Genomic DNA, 25,748 nt, shown 5'->3' on the forward strand with positions numbered 1-25,748 from the left:
CTCTCGCTCTCTCTCGCTCTCTCTCTCGCTCTCTACATCACAGCTTATTACTATTTATTTTAACAATGCAAATCAAGATCTTAATTAACTGTTTGTTTCTACAACCATCCAACATGTATGTACCAGTAAACTCTCCAAAACAATATAAGATCTCCTTACCATACCAATTTCTCTTTCACTCAATACAATTCAATACAATTCATCCCCCTTGGCATTTTTCCTATTTTGTTGCATTACAACCTGTAATTTAAATAGATTTTTATTTGGATTTCATGTAAATGACATACACAAAATAGTCCAAATTGGTGAAGTGAAATGAAAAAAATAACTTATTTCAAAAAAGTATATAAAATAAATAACGAAAAGTGGTGCGTGCATATGTATTCACCCCTTTTGCTCTGAAGCCCCTAAATAAAATCTGGTGCAACCAATTCCCTTCAGAAGTCACATAATTAGTTAAATAAAGTCCACCTGTGTGCAATCTAAGTGTCACATGATCTCAGTATATATACACCTGTTCTGAAAGGCCCCAGAGTCTGCAACACCACTAAGCAAGGGGCACCACCAAGCAAGCGGCACCATGAAGACCAAGGAGATCTACAAACAGGTCAGGGACAAAGTTGTGGAGAATTACAGATCAGGGTTGGGTTATAAAAAAATATCAGAAACTTTGAACATCCCATTATTAAAAAATTGAAAGAATATGGCACCCCAACAAACCTGCCAAGAGAGGGCCGCCCACCAAAACTCACGGACCAGGCAAGGAGGCATTAATCAGAGAGGCAACAAAGAGACCAAAGATAACCCTGAAGGAGCTGCAAAGCTCCACAGCGGAGATTGGAGTATCTGTCCATAGGACCACTTTAAGCCGTACACTCCACAGAGCTGGGCTTTACGGAAGAGTGGCCAGAAAAAAGCCATTGCTTAAAGAAAAAAATAAGCAAACACGTTTGGTGTTCGCCAAAAGGCATGTAGGAGACTCCCCAAACATATGGAAGAAGGTACTCTGGTCAGATGAGACTAAAAATGAGCTTTTTGGCCATCAAGGAAAACGCTATGTCTGGCGCAAACCCAACACCTCTCATCACCCCGAGAACACCATCCCCACAGTGAAGCATGGTGGTGGCAGCATCATGCTGTGGGGATGTTTTTCATCGGCAGGGACTGGGAAACTGGTCAGAATTGAAGGAATGATGGATGGCGCTAAATACAGGGAAATTCTTGAGGGAAACCTGTTTCAGTCTTCCAGAGATTTGAGACAGGGACGGAGGTTCACCTTCCAGCAGGACAATGACCCTAAGCATACTGCTAAAGCAATACTCAAGTGGTTTAAGGGGAAACATTTAAACATCTTGGAATGGCCTAGTCAAAGCCCAGACCTCAATCCAATTGAGAATCTGTGGTATGACTTAAAGATTGCTGTACACCAGCGGAACCCATCCAACTTGAAGGAGCTGGAGCAGTTTTGCCTTGAAGAATGGGCAAAAATCCCAGTGCCAAGCTAGAGACATACCCCAAGAGACTTGCAGCTGTAATTGCTGCAAAAGGTTTCTCTACAAAGTATTGACTTTGGGGGGGTGAATAGTTATGCACGCTCAAGTTATTTTCTTTTGGTCTTACTTCTTGTTTGTTTCACAAGAAAAAATATTTTGCATCTTCAGTGGTAGGCATGTTGTGTAAATCAAATGATACAAACCCCCCCAAAATCCATTTTAATTCCAGGTTGTATGGCAACAAAAGAGGAAAAATGCGAAGGGGGGTGAATACTTTCGCAAGCCACTGTACATCTCTGTTATACTGTCTGACTGACTTACTGTGTTGAATCCATCTCTTTCTGCAGCTTCTCCTTCTGGGCGTGTCTCAGGAGGCCTGTTACTGATGCGTCTGTGTCCACCTGCCCTGACGTCTCGTGAAGTGACGCCATGCTGGAGGAGAGGTCCTCCTCTGACACCACGAGGGGCCCCTGCCTGGACCCTGGCCCACTGGGGGTGCTGTCTGTACGCCTGCCTGGCTGGGGACTGTCTCTGTCCTCATGGAGGCCAGAGAAACCTGGACAGGCATAGATATGGACATCGTTACTTACCTGTGATCTCTCTGGCATAGTTAAAAAATGGTGGTTCAGAAAAGATGACATGAGGTTTACTGTCTCATGACAGTAAACATAGGACATTTCCATTTCGCTTGTTAATATACTGCACTGTACCTTCACTGTGATCCAGTGCAATGGTCCTCTCAATCTCTGCATAGGTGCGTGATGATGTGTCCTCCTGGGTGGACTTGACGATCTTGGTTTCGATGAGGTGGACAATGTCCATTCTGTTGATTTTGGTTAGTCTTTTGATCAGTGATGTTTCTGTGGAAAGAAATCATGACAAAATAACAAAAGGTCATAACAGTAAATAAAGCCACTATGAAAAATATGAAAATGATCAATAATAAATATGACAAATATTCTAAATGTCGATGAATATTCAGAATACAATAACGGGTAGATCAACGTACCTGTGCCATGTTTCCCCTCCCTGTCAGTCCAGAGCTTCAGCAGGGCGTGGCTTTGGTCCTGTAGTGAGTTGGGGTTCTCAATCCTTATCAGATTGACCTTCTCCTCACTGAACTCCAGTTCTCGAGCCAGCTCTGGAAAACACACCCGAAAATAGACAGATATTATGATGTGATTTTAAAAAGGATTGATGGAAATCCAATACTGGAAACATCTGGCTGATCAGCTAAAATATGTTTTTTTTAGAGAATAGCATCCAAAGACACCTATAGGACTTTTTTTTTTCTCCCCAAATTCGTGATATCCAATTGCAATCCAATTACGATCTTGTCTCATCGCTGTAACTCCCCAACGGGCTCGGGAGAGGCGAGGGTCGAGTCATACGTCCTCCGAAACATGACCCACCAAACCGCTCTCCTTAACACCCACCTGCTTAACCCGGAAGCCAGCTGCACCAATGTGTCGGAGGAAACACCGTTCAACTGACAACCGAAGTCAGCCTGCGGGCACCCGGCCCACCACAAGGAGTCGCTAGAGCGCGGTGAGCCAAGTAAAGCCCCCCTGGCCAAATCCTCCCTTAACCCGGACGACGCTGGGCCAATTGTGCGCCGCCCTATGGGACTCCCGGTCACGGCCGGTTGTGACACAGCCTGGGATTTAACCCGGGGCTGTAGTGATGCCTCAAGCACTGTGATGCAGTGCCTTAGACCGCTGTGCCACTCGGGATGCCCTATAGGACATTTTTCTGTGTTAACTATGCAATGTTAATGTTAACAGTCTTCAAAACCACTGGGAAGTGATTATCGTCTCTGACACTGAGTGCCGACATGCCTGGCGTTCCACTCACCCATCCAACTGAAGCCCAGGTGGTCGGCTATTATTTCCAACATTTCCTCTTTCCTCTCGGCTTCATCCTGGGGATGTACTGTAAATGCCACCACAACAGCAGGAGAGCCGAGAGTGGATAGGCAGCACAAGGATGGACAAGCAAAGTCACATTCACGTTTAGAAGAAAACGTTATCTTCAACTGAGCACTTGGCTTTCTATTGCTCTATGGTGCTACAATGTTAGCTATTTGGAGGTATGTGTGGATAATTAACAGTAACTGCAACTGACGTGTATTTGGTGTATAGCTTCTCATTACAGTATAATGTTGGTTTATAGTGTGGCAGTACCATAAAAGTGATCATCATTGCCATTTTCAGGAACACGAATGAAAATATACAGTATTGAAAGTAAATTGCAGAAGTTCAACAGCAACAACATTGTAACAGCTCAGGACAAATGAAATTGGTTTCTTCTTTCATTTTATGTAATTCAGCTTTACTCCTACAGCCTAATTTGGTTAAAAAAATATATTTGATACTAAATCTGACTATGACAAATTATGTCAGTGACATTAAACTAAAACTGATCCTTCATTCCTTCAATTATTTGAATTCTTTAATTGATTCCCTGACTTAAAAAATGCCTGCCAATCTTGAGATTTGTAGAACACATACAAGGAAAAGAGACACGACCACAAACACAAGACAGAAGCAACCACAAAGAGTCTTTAGTTACACATCGCCTTAGCTACAAGACACAGAGAAGCGTCACCTTTTATGGCAACGCACACGAAAGACAGAATGAGCCCCTTAAGGAGGGGGGGTGTACCTTGACTTCTGAATGCATCGTCGGGAATCCGTTGCATCTGCGTGTCAACAGGATCATCCCACAGGGGTCTAATGGGATAGATATCTCCGGAAGCAGGGAACTGCATTTCGGGAAAAGTCTCCCTCTCTATGACAGAGGGGTCTATGCCGCTGCTCTTGTCATCCGAGACGGCGGCAGCCTCCTGTTTTTTGTCTTTCTCGTCCTGAGGAAATCTCTCAACTAGCTTTGCAACTTTGTCGCTAATCTCATCGACAAACTCTATAGACTTCTTGCGTGGCTCGCTTTTGTCTTTGGCGGTGGTGGAAGTGTGAGATGTCTGACCAAGCTTGCCTCTAACTGGCAGCCTGGATTGGAAACCGGAGCCCGACTTTGGCTTGGTGGAGTAGTCATCGCTCATGGGACGACCCAGGTCCTTTTTAGCAGATGTCTTGTCTGCCTCACAGAAGCTCTTGGCTTTGGAAGACGATGTCTTGGTTTTGGGTACAGCAGAGGGACCTGTATCTGTCTCAGACTTTCTCCTCAAGTCCTTTTTTACTGGGACCTTGAGCTTTGCATCCTGGGATGACTCAGTACATTTAACTGATGGCTCAGGCTTGACAGGGCTAGCCTTGCCCTTGACAGGTATTCTCGATTTGGACTCTAAAGAGGGAGTCTCTTTTTTAGGATTAGCTGAAGAGGGGGATGCAGGGGATGTAAAGGAGGAAGCAGTTTTAACCTGACTTTGGGGGCCAGCCTTGGCTGGGGTTTTAGTTGGGATCATTTGAACTTTTTCAGTAGAAGTTGGGGTTTTGGCCTTTTCTGTGGTTTTGGGGAGTTCTATGACCGAATGCTGCTCCTCTGGAGAGGAGTCAGAGGACTCTTGGTCCTGTTCAGGGTACACCGATCGAGTGACAGTGGTTACCGCTGTCTCAACATTTGTTATCATTGGATTGAGGGAACTAGTTTCCACCTCTAGGGGGGTCTCCTCTACAATGATGTCTGGTTTCACCTCTACAGCTTCAGCAGACACTGGAGATACTAGGTCTTTGTCTTTCTTAGTGGTCTTAGCTGAGGCGGAAAGACCCATTCTAGGGATTCTAGACTTAGAAGCATCTGATTTTGAGGGGGAGGCTGCTGCTGCTGCTTCACTACCTTTCTGATTGTCCTCTGTCGAGGCACGGTGTGGGGAATCTGAAGCATCTTTCGGCTGTTCCTCGTCTTCCTCCACTTGTATTTGCAGAGTCAGGTTGAGCCCCACTTCACTTTCTGTTTGGACTCCTCTATCTCCTGGCTCATCTCTGACCTGTTCAGCTAGCGCCTCCTCTAGCGGCTGCTCGCCTATCTGGAAGAAGGCAAAGCCCTCGTCCTCATAGCTCCGTTTGGTCATGTCAATAGCTCCGCTCCGGGTCATCTCAAAAAGCTTCCCCTCTTGGAAGAGGAATGGATTGGGCTCGCTGGTTGGCGTGCTTTCCTCCGTGGGGCTCCTTCCTGGGGTGGTGTCCGGGGTTGCCCCCTGGGACTGCCGGTCCACAATCAGACCCAGGATCTTCTGCTCTTCCTCTTTGACGCGGGCCGCAAAAGCATCATCGTCTTCGCGCATGGCACTCCAAGGGTCTGCCTCCTCTCTGGCGGTTACGCCCTTCGACTCAGTTCTGGGAGGTTCCTCTTCCTCATCGTCTTCCTCTGTGTCATCATAGATACAGATCTCGGGTTTGAATGTTTCCCTCACTTGTCCAATGACAGCAGTGGAGGACGTTTCTACCTCAGGGGCTCCTGAGTGCCTCCTGTGATCTCCTTTCACTTCGTCAGTTATATTACTCTCTATCTGACAGGGAGCTTTTACAGCAGCTGTCTGCAGACTGCCTGCATCTGCTTCTTTCCCTTCCCCATCATCCTCCTTGCTTTCCCTCGATTTCCTCAAGCTTTCCTCCTTCTGCTCATCTGTTATGTTTGCAGCCCCCTCAGAGCTGGAAGACATGGTAACCGTTTTAGCTAAACTGTCTTCCGTGTCATCCGTGTCTTTGCGTGACTGAACTGATTGTGGGAGTTGCTGCTCTGAGACAGATTGAGGTCCCCCCACTGCTACCGTTGTAGCTGTACTCTTGGCCTCTGTGTGGTGGATTCCTTCATGCACACCTGCTGGAAAAGGAGAGGGAGGTTGTACTTTAATAAGGGATTCAACAGAAAGAGCTAACTCTGAGGTCTCCTTGGCCCTAGTGAACCCACTCTCATTTGCGGACTCTAGTTCAACTGTTTTGATGCTATCATCCCCTGCTTTGTCACCTGCTAAGGCACTGATATATTTTCTAGAGTTATTTTTGGTTCTGGTGTCCTGGTCCATTTCCTCAAATGTTTTTATTTTGGCTGACATTTTAAACATCTTGTCCTCTGGGGTGAATTTCCTCTGTGCTTCTGCCTCATCGTCATCTTCCTCTGAGGATTCGTGGATGACAGCTGGTATGGACATCACAGATAGGAACATGTGGTCTGGGGTTTTGGGGTTTACCTCATAACTTACCTCTTCAGAACTAGGGGTGTCGGGGGAGAGGGGACTCTTACCAGAACTTTCCATCTGGGACGAAGTCTGCTCGATACTGTCATCATCGTTGGCACTAGCCTCCTGGTCCCTGAGTAGCCTACTTCGCAACACGTCTGAGGGGAAGTCTGAGGCTTTGGATGGTTCTGGGTGGCTAGAGGACCCACTGGGCTGATCTAGAATGGGTGGGAAGGTTTTCTGCTCTACAGGGCTGCTTTCTAAGGAGTCACAACAGGGGGATTCATTGGTTGGGCTGGGCTCGATGGAGTCTGGGGTCCTATGGGAGGAGTTGTCTTCCATGAGGGGACTACCCTCGTCTAGAGAGTCTCTGTGGCTTATGGTCAAAGATTCGTCGGCTAAGGGACTGAAGGCATCTGGGTCTTTTAAAGGCAATTCTAAGCTTCCTTGACGCTGGGTAGAGGCACTAGAAGCATAGGTTGCAGCTAAAGCTGATGCTAGCTTGTCATCAGGGCTCTCCTCATCACTAAGGAAGCTCTCTAAAGTCTCTGAAACTCTCTTTGTAAGCTTTATCGGTTTAGATGGTTTAGACTCGCCCCTCTGAAAAGATATGGACTCACTCGTGGTGCGGTCATCTGCAGCCTCAGTGGGTGAGACAGGGAGGGTCATTTCCGTTGATGGCTGGTCATCAATGGTCCCCACACCAAAGTCTCCAGACTTGTCCTTAGTTTTCTTGTCACCTTTGACAGCTATAGTAGCAGCTGTTGAGTTTTTAGTGGACTGGTCAGCATTTTTGGGAGAGAGGGAGATACTGTCAGGGCTTGTTCCAGGGGTGGCTAAGCCCTCGTGTTTGAGGCTATCCTCTGAGCTCAGGTGAGGAGGACTACCATCACCCAGGCTGGCACTGGGAGAGTCTGCCACACCCTCATGTTTTAAACTATCAGAGCTATCATAGAGGGAAATATTCAGAAACTCTACGGTTTCAGTTAGGTCTGACGGGGCAGCAGGACTACCCTCTACAGAGGTCTGCTTAAACTGTTGGTACTCTGGATTGTCCTCAAGCTCTGCTTTAATTTCAGCACCAAAGTCTTTGGAGTGCTTTCTGTGTGGGCTAATTTGCTCATCTTTCTCTCTGTGGCGCTCGCCAGGTATGGCGTCCAGTGATACTTCCCGTTCATAACGGATTGTAGTGGCTTTGATGGTGGATTTGGACTGGGTGGGCTGTAATTCTGATTCTGTTATTTCATGCTCTGTAGAGGTGGAGGTTTTGAGCTCGAAAAGTCCAGACTTTGTCTTTGAGGGGTCCTGCCCCTTTTGGAAGGATCGCAAGAGCTCCCTTACTGACATGGTCTCTTGCAGCTTCTCAGACTCAGTTTTGGGGGACTTAGGGGGGCCCTTTTTAGCGGTGTCCTGTTTTGCGGGGCTCTGTTTCAATTTAAGGGTGGTTTCTTCGGCCCTTTGAGGGATTTTGCTCTCCACAGCAACCTTTGAGGTTTTTGTGCTAGTTGGCTTTTGAACCTTCTGCTCTGCCTCCACTTTCTGCTGAAGGGCTTTGACTTTGTCTTTTATGGACCCAATAGGGGTCTCCTCAACTACTGGGGACACAGGTGACACTGGTTTAGGGTCTGTGGGCGCACTTAGGAGAGCATCCCCATCGGTAGATTCCTTTGCCTGTTCCTGGTCTTTTCCTTTCCTCCTGACTGGCTTTTTGAGTTCAACAGCAGGAGTTTTGATTGTAGCTGTTGTTGTTATTGTCATGGTGGTTCTTTTCATGCCTTTGCGCAGGACGACCTCTGTGAATTTCTCTTGGACCACATCCTCCTGAGCCGCTGCACTGGAGCCCTCAGGTACATCCAGGAGATATTCTTTGAGTTCACCAGTCAGGTGTGTGACCATGCCAGACACGTCTTTGATGGCTTTAGGTCTGGGAATCCCTCTGTTGACTCTGACTTCATGGAGAACAGGTTCCTGGGGTTCTAAGGCAGTCATGTTTTTGGCCTCCTCGATCTCACATTCTGAGAGGAGGATCCACTCTTCGTTCATTCTGGCTGCTCTTGCTGCCCCCTCTGCCACCTCACCCTCCAATGTTCCACTCCTGAGTATCTTGCCCACTTTCTCCAAATCCTCTTTGACCTTCTCCATGATTTCAAACGGCTCGCCCTGAACCTCCTCAGCCCCTTTCTCCAGACCGCTCCCTTCCAGAGAACCGGATTTGTCAGTGGAATCCGTGTTTAGGATGGCGGTCATTTTGATCAGGTCTTGTTTCAGTTCAGACACATCGGAGAGGAGGTCCGGATCTCTTTTCTGGACTGTCGTCGACGTAGTGTCTTCGTCATCTTCCATTTTGGCAAGAGGACAATTAAGGAGCAAAAAAAATTTGAAATTGAAATGAAAAGGAGACAGACATTGGAGAATGTGATCAGGACAGGAACAGGAATAGTACAAACTGTCAGGATTCAAAGGGTAAAGCTGGGCCACAGTGACATCTACAGAAGGTATCAAAGGAAGGGACTTTTGATCCACTGGGGTTCTTTGGGGGCAAATACTGCAGCAAAGCAAAAAGCCAACTAAATCATAAAGCTGAGAAGGAAATGAGCAGGAAATAACTTGCTTATACACAGTCAGCACATTCGCGCTCACAACACAAAAGCGAGAACATATCTAAAATAAGTACTCGATCAAACAAATGATGAGCAACAACAGACACCCACAAATCAACAAAAGATAAGGAAACAGGGACACAAACAAAGGGATAACAACATATAGCTAGACAGACATCTCAAGATTGTCTACAGAGAGAAAGAGCAACAAAAAAAATGCAATTTTTTCCAGTGTGCTCTATTGAACAGAACAAACCATGTTGTTCCTCTACTGCTATGGAAAAATAAAGGGGTCTGAACCAGCATCAAACTGGTTACCTGGAAAATAATTTAAAGGTCCAGCGCAGCCGTTTTGATCTTAATATCAAATTATTTCTGGGTAACAATTAAGTACCTTGCTGTGATTGTTTTTAATTACAATTGTCAAAATGTTTAAAAATAAAAATAGCTTCTTAGGAAAGAGTAAATTCTCAAGCTAGGATGTTGCTAGGACTGTCTGCGAGTGGTCTGAGTGAGGAAGGGAAAACGGAAAACTAGCTGTTATTGGCGGAGAGGTTTGGAACTCTCTTTTTGTATTTGTCTATTGTCATTTCACCAGGCAGGCCATAAGTCCATCCCACCAAAACAGGCTGACATTTCAGGCGGTCTTTTCAAATAGCCCTTTATACTAAAAGGGCATTATCAAAACTTTCACAATTCCACAGTATTATTCCAACCTCATAGTGTGGAAATATCTATAAAACACAGGAAAATCACATTTTTGACTGCACTGGGCCTTTAAGGAAATTAATCATTGATTTAAGGGAATGTGGTCCTTTTGGAGGACTGTATCCATTCCCTATACTAACTTTAGTCTAGCTAAATAAACCTTTTGAAACATAACTGAGGAGAAAAGTTAAAATCATAATAAGAGTAGCAACAGTGTATTCAATCAAATTCAAATAGAGAGTGAAAAGGAATTCAAAGATCAATGTTAACGCAAACCAAAGAGTCAAAAGAACTCTCACACTTGACACACACCCAGACACAGGAACACACACATACACACTCATGTAAGCCAAGTTATTTCCATGCAAAGCAAAGGGGAAAGTTGACATGCAGCCTCTGGTGAAAAGTGAGTGGAGCAAATTCAAAGTGATTCAGATAATTAATTAAATAAAATGTACCACTAGCAAATCTACATTTTATGTTTATAAAAGAGCGGTTAATTTAGGTATTCACATTCAATAGTGTGGTGAGTTGTAGTCTACTGTTTTCTCATTGACTACAACTATGAAAGGTGATGCTAAAGCATCAATTCCATATTATGTATGACATATGTATGTGAATTGCCACATAAAAAATAACATTCTGTACATTACATTGTCTATCAGTTTATGTAAGACCTGTATGTACTGTACATTTATGTTTTGAAGGTATGTGCACACAGAAATATTTTCCATATTATGTACACTACCGGTCAAAAGTTTTACAACACATAATCATTCAAGGGTTTGTCTTTATTTTTAATATTTTCTACATTGTAGAATAATAGTGAAGACATTAAAACTATGAAATAACACATATGGAATCATGTAGTAACCAAAAAAGTGTTAAACAAATTATTTGAGATTCTTCAAATAGCCACAGCTTTGCACACTCTTGGCATTCTCTCAACCAGCTTCATGAGGTAGTCACCTGGAATGCATTTCAATTAACAGGTGGGCCTTGTTAAAAGTTAATTTGTGGAATTTCATTCCATCTTAATGCGTTTGAGCCAATCAGTTGTGTTGTGACAAGGTAGGGTTGGTATACAGAAGATAACCCTATTTGGTAAAATATAAAGTCCATATTATGGCAAGAACAGCTCAAATAAGCAAAGAGAAACGACAGTCCATCATTACTTTAAGACATGAAGGTCAGTCAATACAGAAAATGTAAATAACTTTTTAAAATTTTTTGATTTCACCTTTATTTAACCAGGTAAGCCAGTTGAGAACAAGTTCTCATTTACAACTGCGACCTGGCCAAGATAAAGCAAAGCAGTGCGATAAAAACAACAACACAGAGTTTTTGTTTTTGAAATATTATTTTTGAAATATATATTTGAACGTTTCTTCAAGTGCAGTCGCAAAAACCATCAAGCGCTATAATGAAACTGGCTCTCATGAGGACCGCCACAGGAATGGAAGACCCAGAGTTACCTCTGCTGCAGAGGATACGTTCATTAGAGTTACCAGCCTCAGTAATTGCAGCCCAAATAAATGCTTCACAGAGTTCAAGTAACAGACACATCTCAACATCAACTGTTCAGAGGAGACTGTGTGAATCAGGCTTTCATGGTCGAATTGCTGCAAATAAACCACTATTAAAGGACACCAATAAGAAGAAGAGACATGCTTGGGCCAAGAAACACGAGCAATGGACATTAGACCGGTGGAAATGTGTCATTTGTCTGGAGTCCAAATTTGAGATTTTTGGTTCCAACCGCTGTGTGGGTGAACGGATGATCTCCGCATGTGCATTTCCCACCGTAAAGCATGGAGGAGGAGGTGTTATGATGTGGGGGTGCTTTGCTGGTGACACTGTCTGTGATTTATTTAGAACACTTAACCAGCATGGCTACCACAGCATTCTGCAGCGATACACCATCCCATCTGGTTTGGGCTTAGTGGGAGTATCATTTGTTTTTCAACAGGACAATGACCCAACACACCTCCAGGCTGTGTACGGGCTATTTGACCAATAAGGAGAGTGATGGAGTGCTGCATCAGATGACCTGGCCTCCACAATCCCCCGACCTCAACCAAATTGAGATGGTTTGGGATGAGTCGGACCGCAGAGTGAAGGAAAAGCAGCCAACAAGTGCTCAGCATATGTGGGAACTCCTTCAAGACTGTTGGAAAAGCATTCCAGGTGAAGCTGGTTGAGAGAATGCCATGAGTGTGCAAAACTGTCATCAAGGCAAAGTGTGGCTATTTGAAGTATATATTTTGATTTGTTTAACACTTTTTTGGTTACTACATGATTCCATATGTGTTATTTCATAGTTTTGATGTCTCCATTATTATTCTACAATGTAGAAAATAGTAAAAATAAAGAAAAACCCTTGAATTAGTAGGTGTTCTACGTTTGACCGGTAGTGTATATTGCAGAAATATGTAGATATCCAGCTATGCTGAGGCACATGACCATGATTAATTATCAATGAATGAATCAATTAATTAATTAGATGAAAAGGCAAATATTATACACTATATGGGTAGGGTATGAAGGATGGGATCTGGAGGGCTGGGAAAGCTAGACTACAGTTTGTTTTGCCATGAGGGCACTAGAGTTACTAGGGGGGTACTATTCCCTTGTCACATAAACATCACCAAATTATGAATGAGAGTTTGTTTGAACTCTCTCTCCATATGTCCCAAATTCAAAATGGCAGAGAGGAGGGAGTTAGCATGAAGACACCGGTGCAGTGATGTGTGACATGAGAAAGGGATTAAGTTTATGCCTGATGAAGTTGTTGGCATAACCTTGGCTCGGTGCGGTGGAGTGACAGTTGTGTTGTTTTGGTTTTGTGACAAAGACAAACATGTAGAACTTAAAAGACTTTGAAAAAGTAATGCGTATGCTACAGCTTTGCTAAAATCCTATGAAGGTCATATGAAGCTCAATGTTTATGCATTAGCTCTGGTTACCATTCTGTACTGTTCTCTACAATAGTCAACTAGCATAACATCATTAGTAATGTCTAAATCTATGGCATAGTTATAATGCACTTATCAAAGCAATTTCATAGTCATAATGTTTGAGTAATGCAGCCATATTATAACAGTTAAAAGTTAAATAGCAAGTTTATAAAGTATTAGAATGGTTGAGAAAAAAATCTGTTAAAGGTGTTATCAAAAAATAGTATATTACTTACATTTCTCGAGCGTCCTGCTGATCTGTAAAGAGGAATACAGAAATTGCACTATAAATATCATTTCAATCACTGTGTAAGAAAAATCTAGTCAATATTTTGTACATATTTGCTACCTTTGCTGCAGGAAGGAAATAAGTACTAGAATTAAACATAGAACTGCGACTAATATCTAAAGATGGATACTCTACTACAAGTGACAAGCACAATAATTGATCAGTAATAACATGGAACACGGAGAGCCATATATAAAATATATAAATATATGACACTTTCTAATACCTAACATAACAGCTAAATGTCAGACAAAGAAGTAGACATCTAGCTTCTAGCCTGAAAAGAGCATGAAAAGTACTGTGAAGAACATGAAAAAATAAACACTAGTTAGCGGGGGGAGAAATGGGGAGAGAGGCACAATGTTACCTCTTCCTCAGCCTCTTGGTCTGAATCTGATTCCTTTGGGGTGCAAGAAGCAGAAAGAAAGAAAGAAAGAAAGAAAGAAAGAAAGAAAGAAAGAAAGAAAGAAAGAAAGAAAGAAAGAAAGAAAGAAAGAAAGAAAGAAAGAAAGAAAGAAAGAAAGAAAGAAAGAAAGAAAGAAAGAAAGACAAATAGAGGATAGAGGAGGATAGAGCAGGATAGAGGAAGATAGAGGAGGATAGAGGAGGATAGAGGAAGATAGAGGAAGATAGAGGAAGATAAAGGAGGATAGAGGAAGATAGAGGGAGATAGAGGAGGATAGAGGAAGATAGAGGAAGATAGAGGAAGATAGAGGAGGATAGGGGAAGATAGAGGGAGATAGAGGAGGATAGAGGAAGATAGAGAAAGATAGAGGAGGATAGAGGAAGATAGAGGAAGATAGAGGAAGATAGAGGAAGATAGAGGAGGATAGGGGAAGATAGAGGGAGATAGAGGAGGATAGAGGAAGATAGAGGAGGATAGAGGAAGAGAGAGGAGGATAGAGGAGGATAGAGGAAGATAGAGGAAGATAGAGGAAAATAAAGGAGGGTAGAGGAAGATAGAGGGAGATAGAGGAGGATAGAGGAAGATAGAGGAAGATAGAGGAAGATAGAGGAGGATAGGGGAAGATAGAGGACGATAGAGAAGGATAGAGGAAGATAGAGGAGGATAGAGGAAGAGAGAGGAGGATAGAGGAAGATAGAGGAAGATAGAGGAAGATAGAGGAAGATAGAGGAGGATAGAGGAAGATAGAGGAAGATAGAGGAGGATAGAGGAAGATAGAGGAAGATAGAGCAGGATAGAGGAAGATAGAGGAAGATAGAGGAAGATAGAGGAGGGGGAGGAGGGGGAGGAAAACAGAGAGTGGGCAAAGCAAAGTTACCATAGTGACAGACTTGAAGGTTTGTGGCCAATCGTTGTTTTTTGGGAGGGTGGTTCAGAGTAAACATAAAATAGCATTATTAAAGGAGAAGGGATTCATGCTACACTATAGGTCAGCTACCAGCACTTACATATAGTAATGCTGGTTGCTTATAGTTAGTTAATAAATCACAGTTAACACTAGAACTGCTAAAGCAATCATTTTGACTACTCATTATTATTCATTTGTTATTACTCTGCCATTTTTTAACTCATGCCCCCCTTCGTCCTTGACCTTTCCTAAATAAGTCTATATAACACACTGCCGTTGTCAGAATCTTAATATCACAAACAGAACTGGAGTTATAACCAGTTTTAGGAGGGCGTGTCATTAAATGGAATGGTTTCCCCCCATTGCCCCTCCTTCTCCCAACAGTAGGGCCTGCTCCGCTCCTTCCTCCTACATTTGAAAGTGCAGTGCCCAGTTGATAATCCCCCCGACAATTGCCAAGAAACTGAACATACACCATACCGAAACTAATTTCACACATATAACAACAGATGAAATAAATTAAGTAAAGTATGATGGGGAGAATGGGTGAGTTGATGAGCGAAGGGAAGCGAAAGAAGCATAATTATGTAATCACCAATTGTGAATGAAGAACAGGGCGGGCCATTCTAATGCATTTATCCATTCTAATCATAGGCCTAATCTTAAAATGTACCCTATCTCAGTTCACCGAATCAAAGCAGTCTTATCAGTCTACTCTGGCCTCCTTGGAGTAGGCTACACAGCAAGAGCGTACGTAATTGTACATGCTGAACGGCTTTCAATCTCTAGGGAAAATATCCACATCAGGCAGCAGGGGCGAGTGTAGGAGAATGTGGTGATGGGGCTTGTGGAACATTACGTTGGCAAAGGGAGCGATGTCATTGTTAAATAACATTAATATGTGAGAACAATATTTTTTGTGAACAAATGTTTCATTTTGTCCTTATAATAATGTTGGTAGCGACATGTGAAAATCGTTGTGGAAATCTGTTGCAGCTCAAGTCGACTACAAAACCCACAATGCAATGCGCGCTCTATGGGCTGGCTGGCTAGCTAGGTAGCTAGCTAGCAGACTCTATGGGCTCTATGGGCTGGCTGGCTAGCTAGGTAGCTAGCTAGCTAGCAGACATAGCTACACACAATAATAACAAAGTCGATATCAGCATGTGAAGTAGCTACTTAGCTGTAAAATCGCCTAAACAAACTGCACTATCAATTTAGGAGTCTACAATCTCACCATGTTCAACCTGCAGATCGATGTGCCTCGCAGAGTGGAGTCTGACATTCGCAACGGTCATGCAACGGCACAATGCAATGCACCCTGGACTGAAGAGGCAGACAAATAGGAGAAATGCGGTGGACCGGGACCCTCTGTTAAATTACACATTTCTCGAGGTAGGAATATCGCAAAAATATGATCAATGGCTCATTAGAGAGAAGATAACCTGCCGAGTTATGACATCGGCCAGTAGTGAAATCTGACATGTACTGTATGATAGACGTTTTCACGATCTAAAAGTCGTAATCCTATTAACTTCCAGTGTAGTGAGAGCGGCTTTATCACAATGCTACGTCATATCGGACTAATTTCTTCCTGCTTGAACGGCAATAGCTCAGATACACATGAAAGCATGTAAATGACCCCGAAAATCGATAGAGCATCCCTCAGAGATGCACAAAAAAACATTATAACATTCAAAATGGGTGAATCTTTCCTTTAACATTGTAAGCAATTCTGAACACTCAGGCATGTAATGGTAACTGTTGGGTGTGGCACACAGAACTCAGAGTTGTTCCTGCACAGGTCACATGGTCAGGAACAATTCCAGGTCCTAGGTGTATCCTAAGCTGTGTGTTCAGGTGGAGGTCGTGGAAAGGTGTTCTTACCTTTGAGTAGGATGGTAGTGTGATGTTCAGGTTGCATATGGCGTTGTGGGCCAGACTTCTATAAGACCTGGGCTCTTTCATAAAGGACAGACGGCCACACGGATCCTGAGTGTTGTCTCGGATCTGTGGAACCATCAACAACATCATTATCGTCAGTCAGTCAACCAATCAACATACAGAATACCATAAATGACTCGTTTGTAATAAAGTCAATTATATGGACGAGTGTTGAAAGATGGTAAAGTGATGTTCACCTTGATGAAGAGTGCCAGCCTGTTCTCTTTGAAAGCAAAGAAGCTGAAGAGGTGGTGCTGGCCACTCTTGGTGAGAGGGACCAGGTTGCCGAAGCAGTCTGCATAGATGGGTTTGCCCTCCAGGACCTGAGGAAAGGAAACATCAGACATTAATCCTAGCTGAGGAAAGAACATACCAAACATACCATTTCCTGTTAGTCATCAACCGCATGATTTACTAAGACTTCACACTTTACTGACAGTTCACTACTATTGTAAAAGTAAAAATGTGTTCTCAATTATTTGCTTGGCTATATAAAAAATAAACTCTACTATAACACCTACCTCTACTATAACACCTCTACTATAACACCTACCTCTACTATAACACCTCTACTATAACACCTACCTCTACGTCTCTGCTCCTGGCCACCTCAGTGAAGTTCTCCTGCTGTTCCAAGGTCTTGTCCATCTTATCGTCCGTAATGCAGAAACAGCGGAGCCGCGCCTCGATGGGGTCGTGGGTCTTTGCGAAGATAACGAACTTGGCCATGTAGGGAACGCAGATGATCTCCCTGTAGACTGAAGTGGAGAAGTTGACCGACTCCTGCACTTGCCGACAGTCTATCAGCCAGAACCTGGCCGACACGTTGGTCGTGAAGGAGACACAGTCGTTGATGAACGTTAGGGGTGTGGTTCCTGTAATGTCCTCCCATTGGGCTGGCGTCGTTCCACCTTTGAATAAGAATACAATTGAGAAATATTAGAAGGTTAGCTACAGACATTATAGTTTGTGTGTGTGTGCCTACAGTGTGTTTGTGTTGTGTGTGTGTGTGTGTGTGTGTGTGTGTGTGTGTGTGTGTGTGTGTGTGTGTGTGTGTGTCTGTGTGTGTGTGTGTGTCTGTGTGTGTGTACAGTTTGTACAGCGCCTTCGGAAAGTATTCAGACCCCTTGACTTTTTCCACATTTTACAGCCTTATTCTAAAATGGATTTAAAAATAATAATAATCCTCAGCAATCTACACACAATACCCCATAATGACAAAGCGAAAACAGGTTTTAAGAAATATTTGCAAATGTATTAAAAATAAAAAACTGAAATACCTTATTTACATCAGTATTCAGACCCATTGCTATGAGACTCGAAATTGTGCTCAGGTGCATCCTGTTTCCATTGATCATCCTTGAGATGTTTCTACAACTTGATTGGAGTCCACCTGTGGTAAATTCAATTGATTGGACATGATTTGGAAAGGCACACACCTGTCTATATAAGGTCCCACAGTTGACAGTGCATGTCAGAGCAAAAAGTAAGCCATGAGGTCGAATGAATTGTCCGTAGAGCTCCAAGACAGGATTGTGTCGAGGCACAGATCTGGGGAAGATTCCCAAAACATTTCTGCAGCATTGAAGGTCCCCAAGAACACAGTGGCCTCCATCATTCTTCAATGTAAGAAGTTTGGAACCCCCAAGACTCTTCGTAGAGCTGGCTGCCCGGCCAAACTGAGCAATCGGGGGAGAAGGGCCTTGATCAGGGAGGTGACCAAGAACCTGATGGTTACTCTGACAGAGCTCTAGAGTTCCTCTGTGGAGGTGTGAGAACCTTCCAGAAGGACAACCATCTCTGCAGCACTCCACCAATCAGGCCTTTATTGTAGAGTGGCCAGACGGAAGACACTCCTCAGTAAAAGGCACATGACAGCCTGCTTGGAGTTTGCCAAAAGGCACCTAAAGACTCTCAGACCATGAGAAACAAGATTCTCTGGTCTGATGAAACCAAGATTGAACTCTTTGGCCTGAATGCCAAGCGTCACGTCCGGAGGAAACCTGGCACCATCCCTACGGTGAAGCATGGTAGTGGCAGCATCATGCTGTGGGGATGTTTTTCAGTGGCAGGGACTGGGAGACTAGTCAGGATCGAGGGAAAGATGAACGGCGCAAAGTACAGAGAGATCCTTAATGAAAACCTGCTCCAGGTCCTCAGACTGGGGCGAAGGTTCAGCTTCCAACAGGACAATGACCCTAAGCACACAGCCAAGACAATGCAGGAGTGGCTTCGGGACAAGTCTCTGAATGTCCTTGAGTGGCCCAGCCAGAGCCCGGACTTGAACCGGATCTAACATCTCTGGAGAGACCTGAAAATATGCTCCCTATCCAACCTGACAGAGCTTGAGAGGATCTGCAGAGAATAATTTGAGAAACTCCCCAAATACAGGTGTGCCAAGCATGTAGCGTCATACCCAAGAAGACTCAAGGCTGTAATCGCTACCAAAGGTGCTTCAACAAAGTACTGAGTAAAGAGTCTGAATACTTATGTAAATGTGATATTTCCATTTTTTTATTTTGTATAAATTAGCTAAAGTTAATCAATTTCAGAATAAGACTGTAACCTAACAAAATGTGGAAAAAGTCAAGGCGTCTGAATACTTTCCGAATGCACTGTATGTATATGTGTGTGCGCGTTTAATCCGCCCTCTCTCTAACCTGTGATACTACAGAGCAGGCGCAGGGTGGGCTGGTCCCCTCCGAAGCCGTTGACCACAGGGTCAGTGTTACTCTTGGGGATGGGGATGGTCATGGTTATGGGTTTATGGAATTTCCTTCTCCGGGGTTCCAGGGTCACAATGGGGCTGAACGTCGCCTTGTTTCCCAGGAGCTTCCTCACCACGTCCACGTTCATTGGCTGAGCCTGGTGTTGACAGATTACCGTGTTAGTAGTAGTTTAACATTAGAGGAACTGACAGCACAAACTTCTTTGGGGCCAAAACATGGAGGCCCTTGACTGAGCTTGTCTGGTGCAACCAATGAAATCCCAAACCTGCATACTCCACCCTTCTGGCACTCCAAGCAGGCTCAATCAAATGTTTCAAGTATTACAAATAAGAATTAACCAGTCAGAGGCAAGTCAGGTTGTGTGTTATTACCTGTAGTCCAACTCTGATCCTCTTGGTGAGGGCTCCCTCTGGGAAGACAGCCTGGACCTGAGGCATCACCGTGCTGCTGAGGATGCCCCCCTCTGGACCGATCAGGCTACTGTCTTGCTTGACCCGGGACACCACCGCAAAGTACTGTGGGAAGTCCCTGGTGATGATGCGGCAGATACGCTTCTTCTCCAGTTCCTCTGGAGGATCCAGTTCTGGAGAGGAGGACAGAAGGAATGGTGCTTCATATTCCATTGTTACAGATTATGGCCCTGTTGAAATACTTGAACAACACAATGCACTCCCTCCTTGGAGTAATCACCGCTCACAAGACTGGGTTGGTGTAATCTATATATTGGGAGGCAGGATGGATTGTGTTTCCAAAGTCTTTGAGCAGGGCCTCTTTTCTTGCCAATGATCTTAATAATTATGATGATCACTAAGTGTTGTCTCACGTTGATGACATCACACTCACCCTCGTCCATGCCGTTGAGGATCTGGTTAAGTTCCTCCTCAGTGTGTTCACAGTGGTGCTCCTTCCAGCTCTCTCCTGTCTCACTGCGTAAGATCACCAGCTCCCTCTCCTTCCCCCTCAGGGCAGCAAAGTGAGGGATCTCTACCACCACAGGCCTGCGACCAGGGATTGAAGCATGGTGAGTGAGTGTGTGGGAGTGGGAATGGGGTGTTATGTGTGTGTGTGTGGGGGAGTGGGGGGTGGGGGGGGGCACGATGTATGTGTGTGTGTGTGTGTGTGTGTGTGTAAAAAGTGTGTGTGTGGGCAACCACTTATCTAACAACCCACCTGATGAGCACAGTACAGTGTGTCAACTACAATACCTATGGGACAGTCATGCTAAACTCAGGGACATCCACCATGGTACCAAATTAACCAATAAAACAATGAGGTTGAACAGACAGACAGCACTAAACATAGAAGGCCAACCACAAGGTAAGGAGCCAAAAGGTAAGTTGGGAGTGTCTGAGATGTTACGACAGAGAGCACAATTGGGTCACGACACTAGCACGCCACTATTACACATATCATCCAGGTGAGGTCACGGACACGGACACAAACACAACACATCACAGAGGTGGGTCGTACTATAAAAGGAGGGTGATATCAAATGGAACCAGTAGCAGTAGCATCCATAGATTGTTTCATATGCGGTTTCTTTTCCCCTACCCGAGGAATTTTGTCCCGGGTGGCCCGAGCTGCAGGATGCGGCTAACGAGGCTCTCGCCCTCGTTAAGAGGGGGCGGGGCAGTGGGAAGGTGTAGTTTACTGTGAGACCAACCGTCCGTTAGCAGCAGTAGGGGAGAGAGAGCGGAAGTAGTCAGAATAACGGGTGACTAGTGTATACTGTTGGGTTTTGTGAAAGCCTTTTGGCTGAGTGGAGTGGAGGCCATCAATAGGATATAATGGTAAATACATTGGGCTTTAAATATACAGGGCTTTCAAAGTGGAAGTTATTATATTATTGGTAGAGAGCCTCTCCTAGTGGTTTACCAATCTACATATCAAATCAATCATGGATCAATGTATTTTTCTTTAGTGGATTTTTTTGTTTCCATGTGTCTTATAGAAACAGTTAGTTTCCATATAAAGGGTTGATTTAGAGTTAGAATGCGGCCCGACTTTTAAAAAGAAAACAAGCAAGGCCCCTGGCGCTGGGAAGAAGCATAGAGCAGAGACAGCTTTATTAAGGCAGAGGCAGGGTGAAATTAATCTGAGAAAAGTAAGAGGGGCAGCAAAATGCTCAGGTTTTCATTCATACAGAAGGCTTACACTGTCCTTTAACGAACACACTCTCTCTTCTGTTTCTCTCCTAGCACCCACTCTGCTCTGTCACAACATAGATCATGATCTCTTCTGTTTCTCTCCTAGCACCCACTCTGCTCTGTCACAGCATAGATCAGGATCTATGACATCCCTTCTTTTTATTTAATTCTCCCTCGCTCTGTTTCATTCGCTCACTCGCTCACTCTTTCTTGCTCTTTGTCCTAGGATCCTGTATACTCCTACCTCTCTCACACTAACCCTCTCCCTCAATCTCTCCATCTCCGGTCTCTTACCCGAGGAACTGGCCTCCGACAGGCCCCACCTCGATCAGCCTGCTGGCCAGGCCCTCTCCCTCTACCATGGGGGGCATGGTGGCCAGGCGGTGCCTCTTCACCAGCCGGCAGGTCACCCGCGTGGGCGCGCTGCACTTCCGCGGTGGGATGATGATGCGCAGTCCGTTGTGGCGGCAACCCCGCATGGCTCCACCCCTGGCGTCAACCATGAAGCTAACCAGGAAGCTGTGAAGGGAATGAGCAGGGACAGATATGATGTTTACAAAAGGAAAATATTAAGTTATATATTTAGACATTGTGTCTTTGTACCAGTGGATGCTGTTGGGAGGAGCTATAGGAGGACAGGCTCATTGTAATGGCTGGATTGGAATTATTGGAACGGAGTCAAACGTGGTTTCAATATGTTTGATGTATTTGATACCATTCCATTTATTCCATTCCAGCCATTACAATGAGCCCATCCTCCTATAGCTCCTCCAACCAGTCTCCTCTGCTTTGTACATTACCCTTTACACAGATAACTTACATACCTTACAGAAAAATAAGGATTTTTGACTTGATAACTACGGCCAAAATGAATCCATGTTAAAACAGACATAAGAATTACAATTTCACTGCATGCCCATACCCACATGCAAAAACAGTGAGAGGGGAATGGGTGTAATGATAACACTACATACTGTAGTGGAGTTAATGTGAGAGCGCTGGGTCTAACACATTCCAACTGTGACATCATTATTTTATGTAAAGCAAACAAACCATTAAAATGACACTGCAACATGTAGACAATACGGCACAACGTCAAACATGGATATTGGTTATATCAAACACACAAACACAAGACCTTGCAGCTGTGAATCGACCAAACACAGTTACAGTTTTTCTCCATTGGTTTGGCTCATTTCTTGAAACAGAAATTACATTCTCAAAACTACATGGACAAACCTCCAAACCACTTGGCAATTGTTCACAACAGAATTGAATTTCTCATTCATTTCATCAAATTGCAAATGTCTAAGTACATGTCTCAATGTCTCAGTACATCTTTGCAAATGATTAAGTACAGGTAGCCTACATTTAGCACAATTTCCAAGTGAATAGATCTTGTTGATCTAAACTGATTGTTGATTCTCAGTCTAATGGTTGTTCGCTCCAAAACGTGTCAGCGTCATTTCATTGTATAAGTCATCACATGCACAATAGTCTGTTCAATTGTCAAAATTAGTCAAGAACATAATACCATGAATACCATATATGAATCCCTTGGAACATTTGATAAATTTATTACAGCAATTGACAGTCAGGTGAAACTAGAACTTGACTAACGAAGGAGGAGTTTCACACATCTCAGATGACCAATCAAACAGTATGTTTAGTTACCTGACAGGTGCTGTCCATGACTGTGAATGCTGCCAAACATGTATGTAAAGAGCTTGACCATGCAGGACCAGTACAATTTCTGAACATGGAGGCACCTGGCCAAGTAAATGAACAAGGGCAACTGCCTGCTCGAGGAAGAGGAAGAAGAAGAAGAGGAGGAGGAGGAGTAAGGGTGCGTGGTGGTGGAATAGGGGGAAGAGGCCGAGGAGCACGAAGACACCATGCTGTCCCGGATGAAATTCGGGCCACAATTATAGACCATGTCATCAACCATGGTCTCACAATGGCGGAGGCAGGTCGCCGAGTGCAGCCTAATGTGCCTCGCTCAACAGTCTCCTCCATCATCCAAACCTTTCGCAGGGAAAACAGGTATGTAGTCAGTCAATGATGGAATTATATGTTGTATAGGACAGGACACTGTGCATAGAGCAAGAAATATATTTATTTACATATTTACCTATTCATTTAGTGTGTGTGTGTGATAGGCCTACAGTAATATCTTACCTCAATGGGATGTTATGATACTAAAAATGACAAGAAAAACATTGGAGAAAATAAACTATGGAATAGTTTATTTTCTACAGCATTGATGATACAGTTTACAGTAGTATTCCAGTCACTGTGCAGTGATGCATTAGAATTGTGGTAAAGTTACTGTAAGTAAAACAACAATACAATTACATAGGTAACTCATTCTGTAAGGAATACATAAGGTATACATTACGAATGGAGTGTTGTCCTTTGACTTCTATATCTAGGATTGGACGACAACCTTGCACAGGTGGCAGAGGAAAACTTCTCAATGAACAACAAGAACAAGAGATCTGTAACATGGTGATGGCAAATAATGCCATCACATTGAGACAGATCCGCGCTGCAATCCTACAAGACAATGCCATATTCCAAAATGTCAACTCTATAAGCATCTCCACAATAGACCGGATATTGAAGAAGCATCAGATGACAATGAAGCAAATTTACAGGGTACCATTTGAGAGGAACTCTGATAGAGTGAAAGAGCTGCGGTACCAGTATGTACATGTAAGTCAGTTACTGGTTGTCCATCATTATAACATTTTTACAATTAAGCAGTGGTTCCCAAACTTTTTTGGCTTCAGTACCCACTTTACCTGATTTGTGTATCCAGGTAATCCAGGTATGGAAGTATTTGATTTATCTGACTTCAACATTTCGCCTAAAAACTGCAGCTTACTGTATGATGCAATTATCATTATAATCCTTATTTTGAAGAATATAACATACAATAAGAAAAGGGGTCAAAGAGCTGCAATTAGTGCCTCCCATGTAAATCTATCTAATACTGTGGGTTTTACTGTAACATTTCAGTAAGTCTAGTCATTGATGATTTCCCCCCTCCCCTTTCTGTCAAATACCCCCTGTAGTACCTCTGCATAGGGGTACATGTACCCCAGGTTTGGAACCACTGGAGTAGTGGCCAGTAGTATATTGAACTTGTGGAGAACATAGAACATTCCTATGTAATTGTCTGTAACTGTAGTGTATGACTCTTCTGTATGACTGATTTGATGTTTTCTTTTTTACGCTATTGTAGAGAATAATGGCATTGGAAGGAAACGAGACCCATCACATCCTCGTGTTTGTGGATGAAGCTGGCTTCAACCTGGCCAAGGGCCGAAGACGTGGCCGTAATATTATTGGCCACCGGGCCATGGTGGATGTCCCAGGCCAGCGAGGGGGCAATATAACTATGTGTGCTGCCATATCGGAGAATGGTGTGGCCACTCACATCCCCAGTCTTGGCCCATACAATACACAGAAGCTCCTCATCTTCTTGGACCGCCTTCATGTTGATTTGATCCCTGAAAATGAGAGCGGTCTCGTAGGGCCTCACCTACCACAATATGTCATTGTATGGGACAATGTGAATTTCCACCGTGGCCCGCTCATCAGGGCCTGGTTCACTACTCATCCAAGGATGGTCATGGTGTTCCTACCACCTTACTCTCCTTTCCTCAATCCTATTGAGGAGTATTTCTCCGCTTGGAGGTGGAGAGTGTATGAGCATCGGGCTCAAGATCAGAGGTCCCTGCTCCATGCAATGGACGCTGCGTGTGAGGATATTACAGGAGATCAGTGTAGGGGATGGTTGCGACATGCACGCCGTTTCTTCCCTCGTTGCATCGCAAGGGAGAATATACGCTGTGATGTGGACGAGAATCTGTGGCCAGACAGACAGCAGCGTGTGGATGGCCAGGAGGGTGAGGACAGCGACCAGTGAAGAACTGTTAGTTGTGAAACTCCAGCTTTATTTACAGCACTGTAGGCTGCATATAATTTTCATTGTTTTTTGTTTGTGTGTTTATATTACAGTATATTATGCTGTATACATTTTCTTTTTACTCTGATGTATGGAAGTTACTTTATGTGTGTGAATGATAATGGTTACAATTTCCTTGGCAGTATGAGTGCAATGTGTGATGTCAAACCTTGGAGGCTACTCTTACCCTAAAATCCTATTTATTTTTTTCAGTTTTATACACAATTGTATTCTGTTAGCTAGACAAAAAACAGTACAGTAACCATTGTCAATGAAGGACTGGGCTAAGACTGAAAGGTGGACATGAGGGATATTTCAATGGTCCTCTGCCATAGTGACAAAACATCTAAACATTTTGACTTGCAGTGCTTACACAATGCCAAAGGGACGAAGCATTTTGGGGGCACTGACTGTTTAAATGAGAAGGAAATTTAGTTTTGACACATGCGTGAACTGTT

The 25,748-nt window shown here is 43.9% G+C and overlaps 1 protein-coding gene across 1 annotated transcript in view; it reads right to left on the reverse strand.

Moving 5' to 3' along the window:
• LOC121571093 (ankyrin-2) overlaps positions 1-25,748 on the reverse strand; it is a 143,582-nt gene that overhangs the window by 20,132 nt on the left and 97,702 nt on the right. The window contains exons 31-46 of the mRNA XM_041882382.2: positions 21,612-21,836; positions 20,722-20,820; positions 20,014-20,168; positions 19,542-19,753; positions 19,102-19,306; positions 17,027-17,352; positions 16,639-16,764; positions 16,385-16,507; positions 13,552-13,584; positions 13,132-13,153; positions 6,696-8,966; positions 4,158-6,275; positions 3,348-3,425; positions 2,503-2,634; positions 2,204-2,353; positions 1,815-2,049 (exon numbers count right to left, since the gene is read on the reverse strand). Coding sequence (XP_041738316.2) covers positions 1,815-2,049; positions 2,204-2,353; positions 2,503-2,634; positions 3,348-3,425; positions 4,158-6,275; positions 6,696-8,966; positions 13,132-13,153; positions 13,552-13,584; positions 16,385-16,507; positions 16,639-16,764; positions 17,027-17,352; positions 19,102-19,306; positions 19,542-19,753; positions 20,014-20,168; positions 20,722-20,820; positions 21,612-21,836 — 6,510 coding nt within the window. The remainder of the gene's footprint in view (positions 1-1,814; positions 2,050-2,203; positions 2,354-2,502; positions 2,635-3,347; positions 3,426-4,157; positions 6,276-6,695; positions 8,967-13,131; positions 13,154-13,551; positions 13,585-16,384; positions 16,508-16,638; positions 16,765-17,026; positions 17,353-19,101; positions 19,307-19,541; positions 19,754-20,013; positions 20,169-20,721; positions 20,821-21,611; positions 21,837-25,748) is intronic.

The sequence above is a fragment of the Coregonus clupeaformis genome, chromosome 8, assembly GCF_020615455.1.
Source record: "Coregonus clupeaformis isolate EN_2021a chromosome 8, ASM2061545v1, whole genome shotgun sequence".
In the NCBI taxonomy this organism is placed as follows: Eukaryota; Metazoa; Chordata; class Actinopteri; order Salmoniformes; family Salmonidae; genus Coregonus; species Coregonus clupeaformis.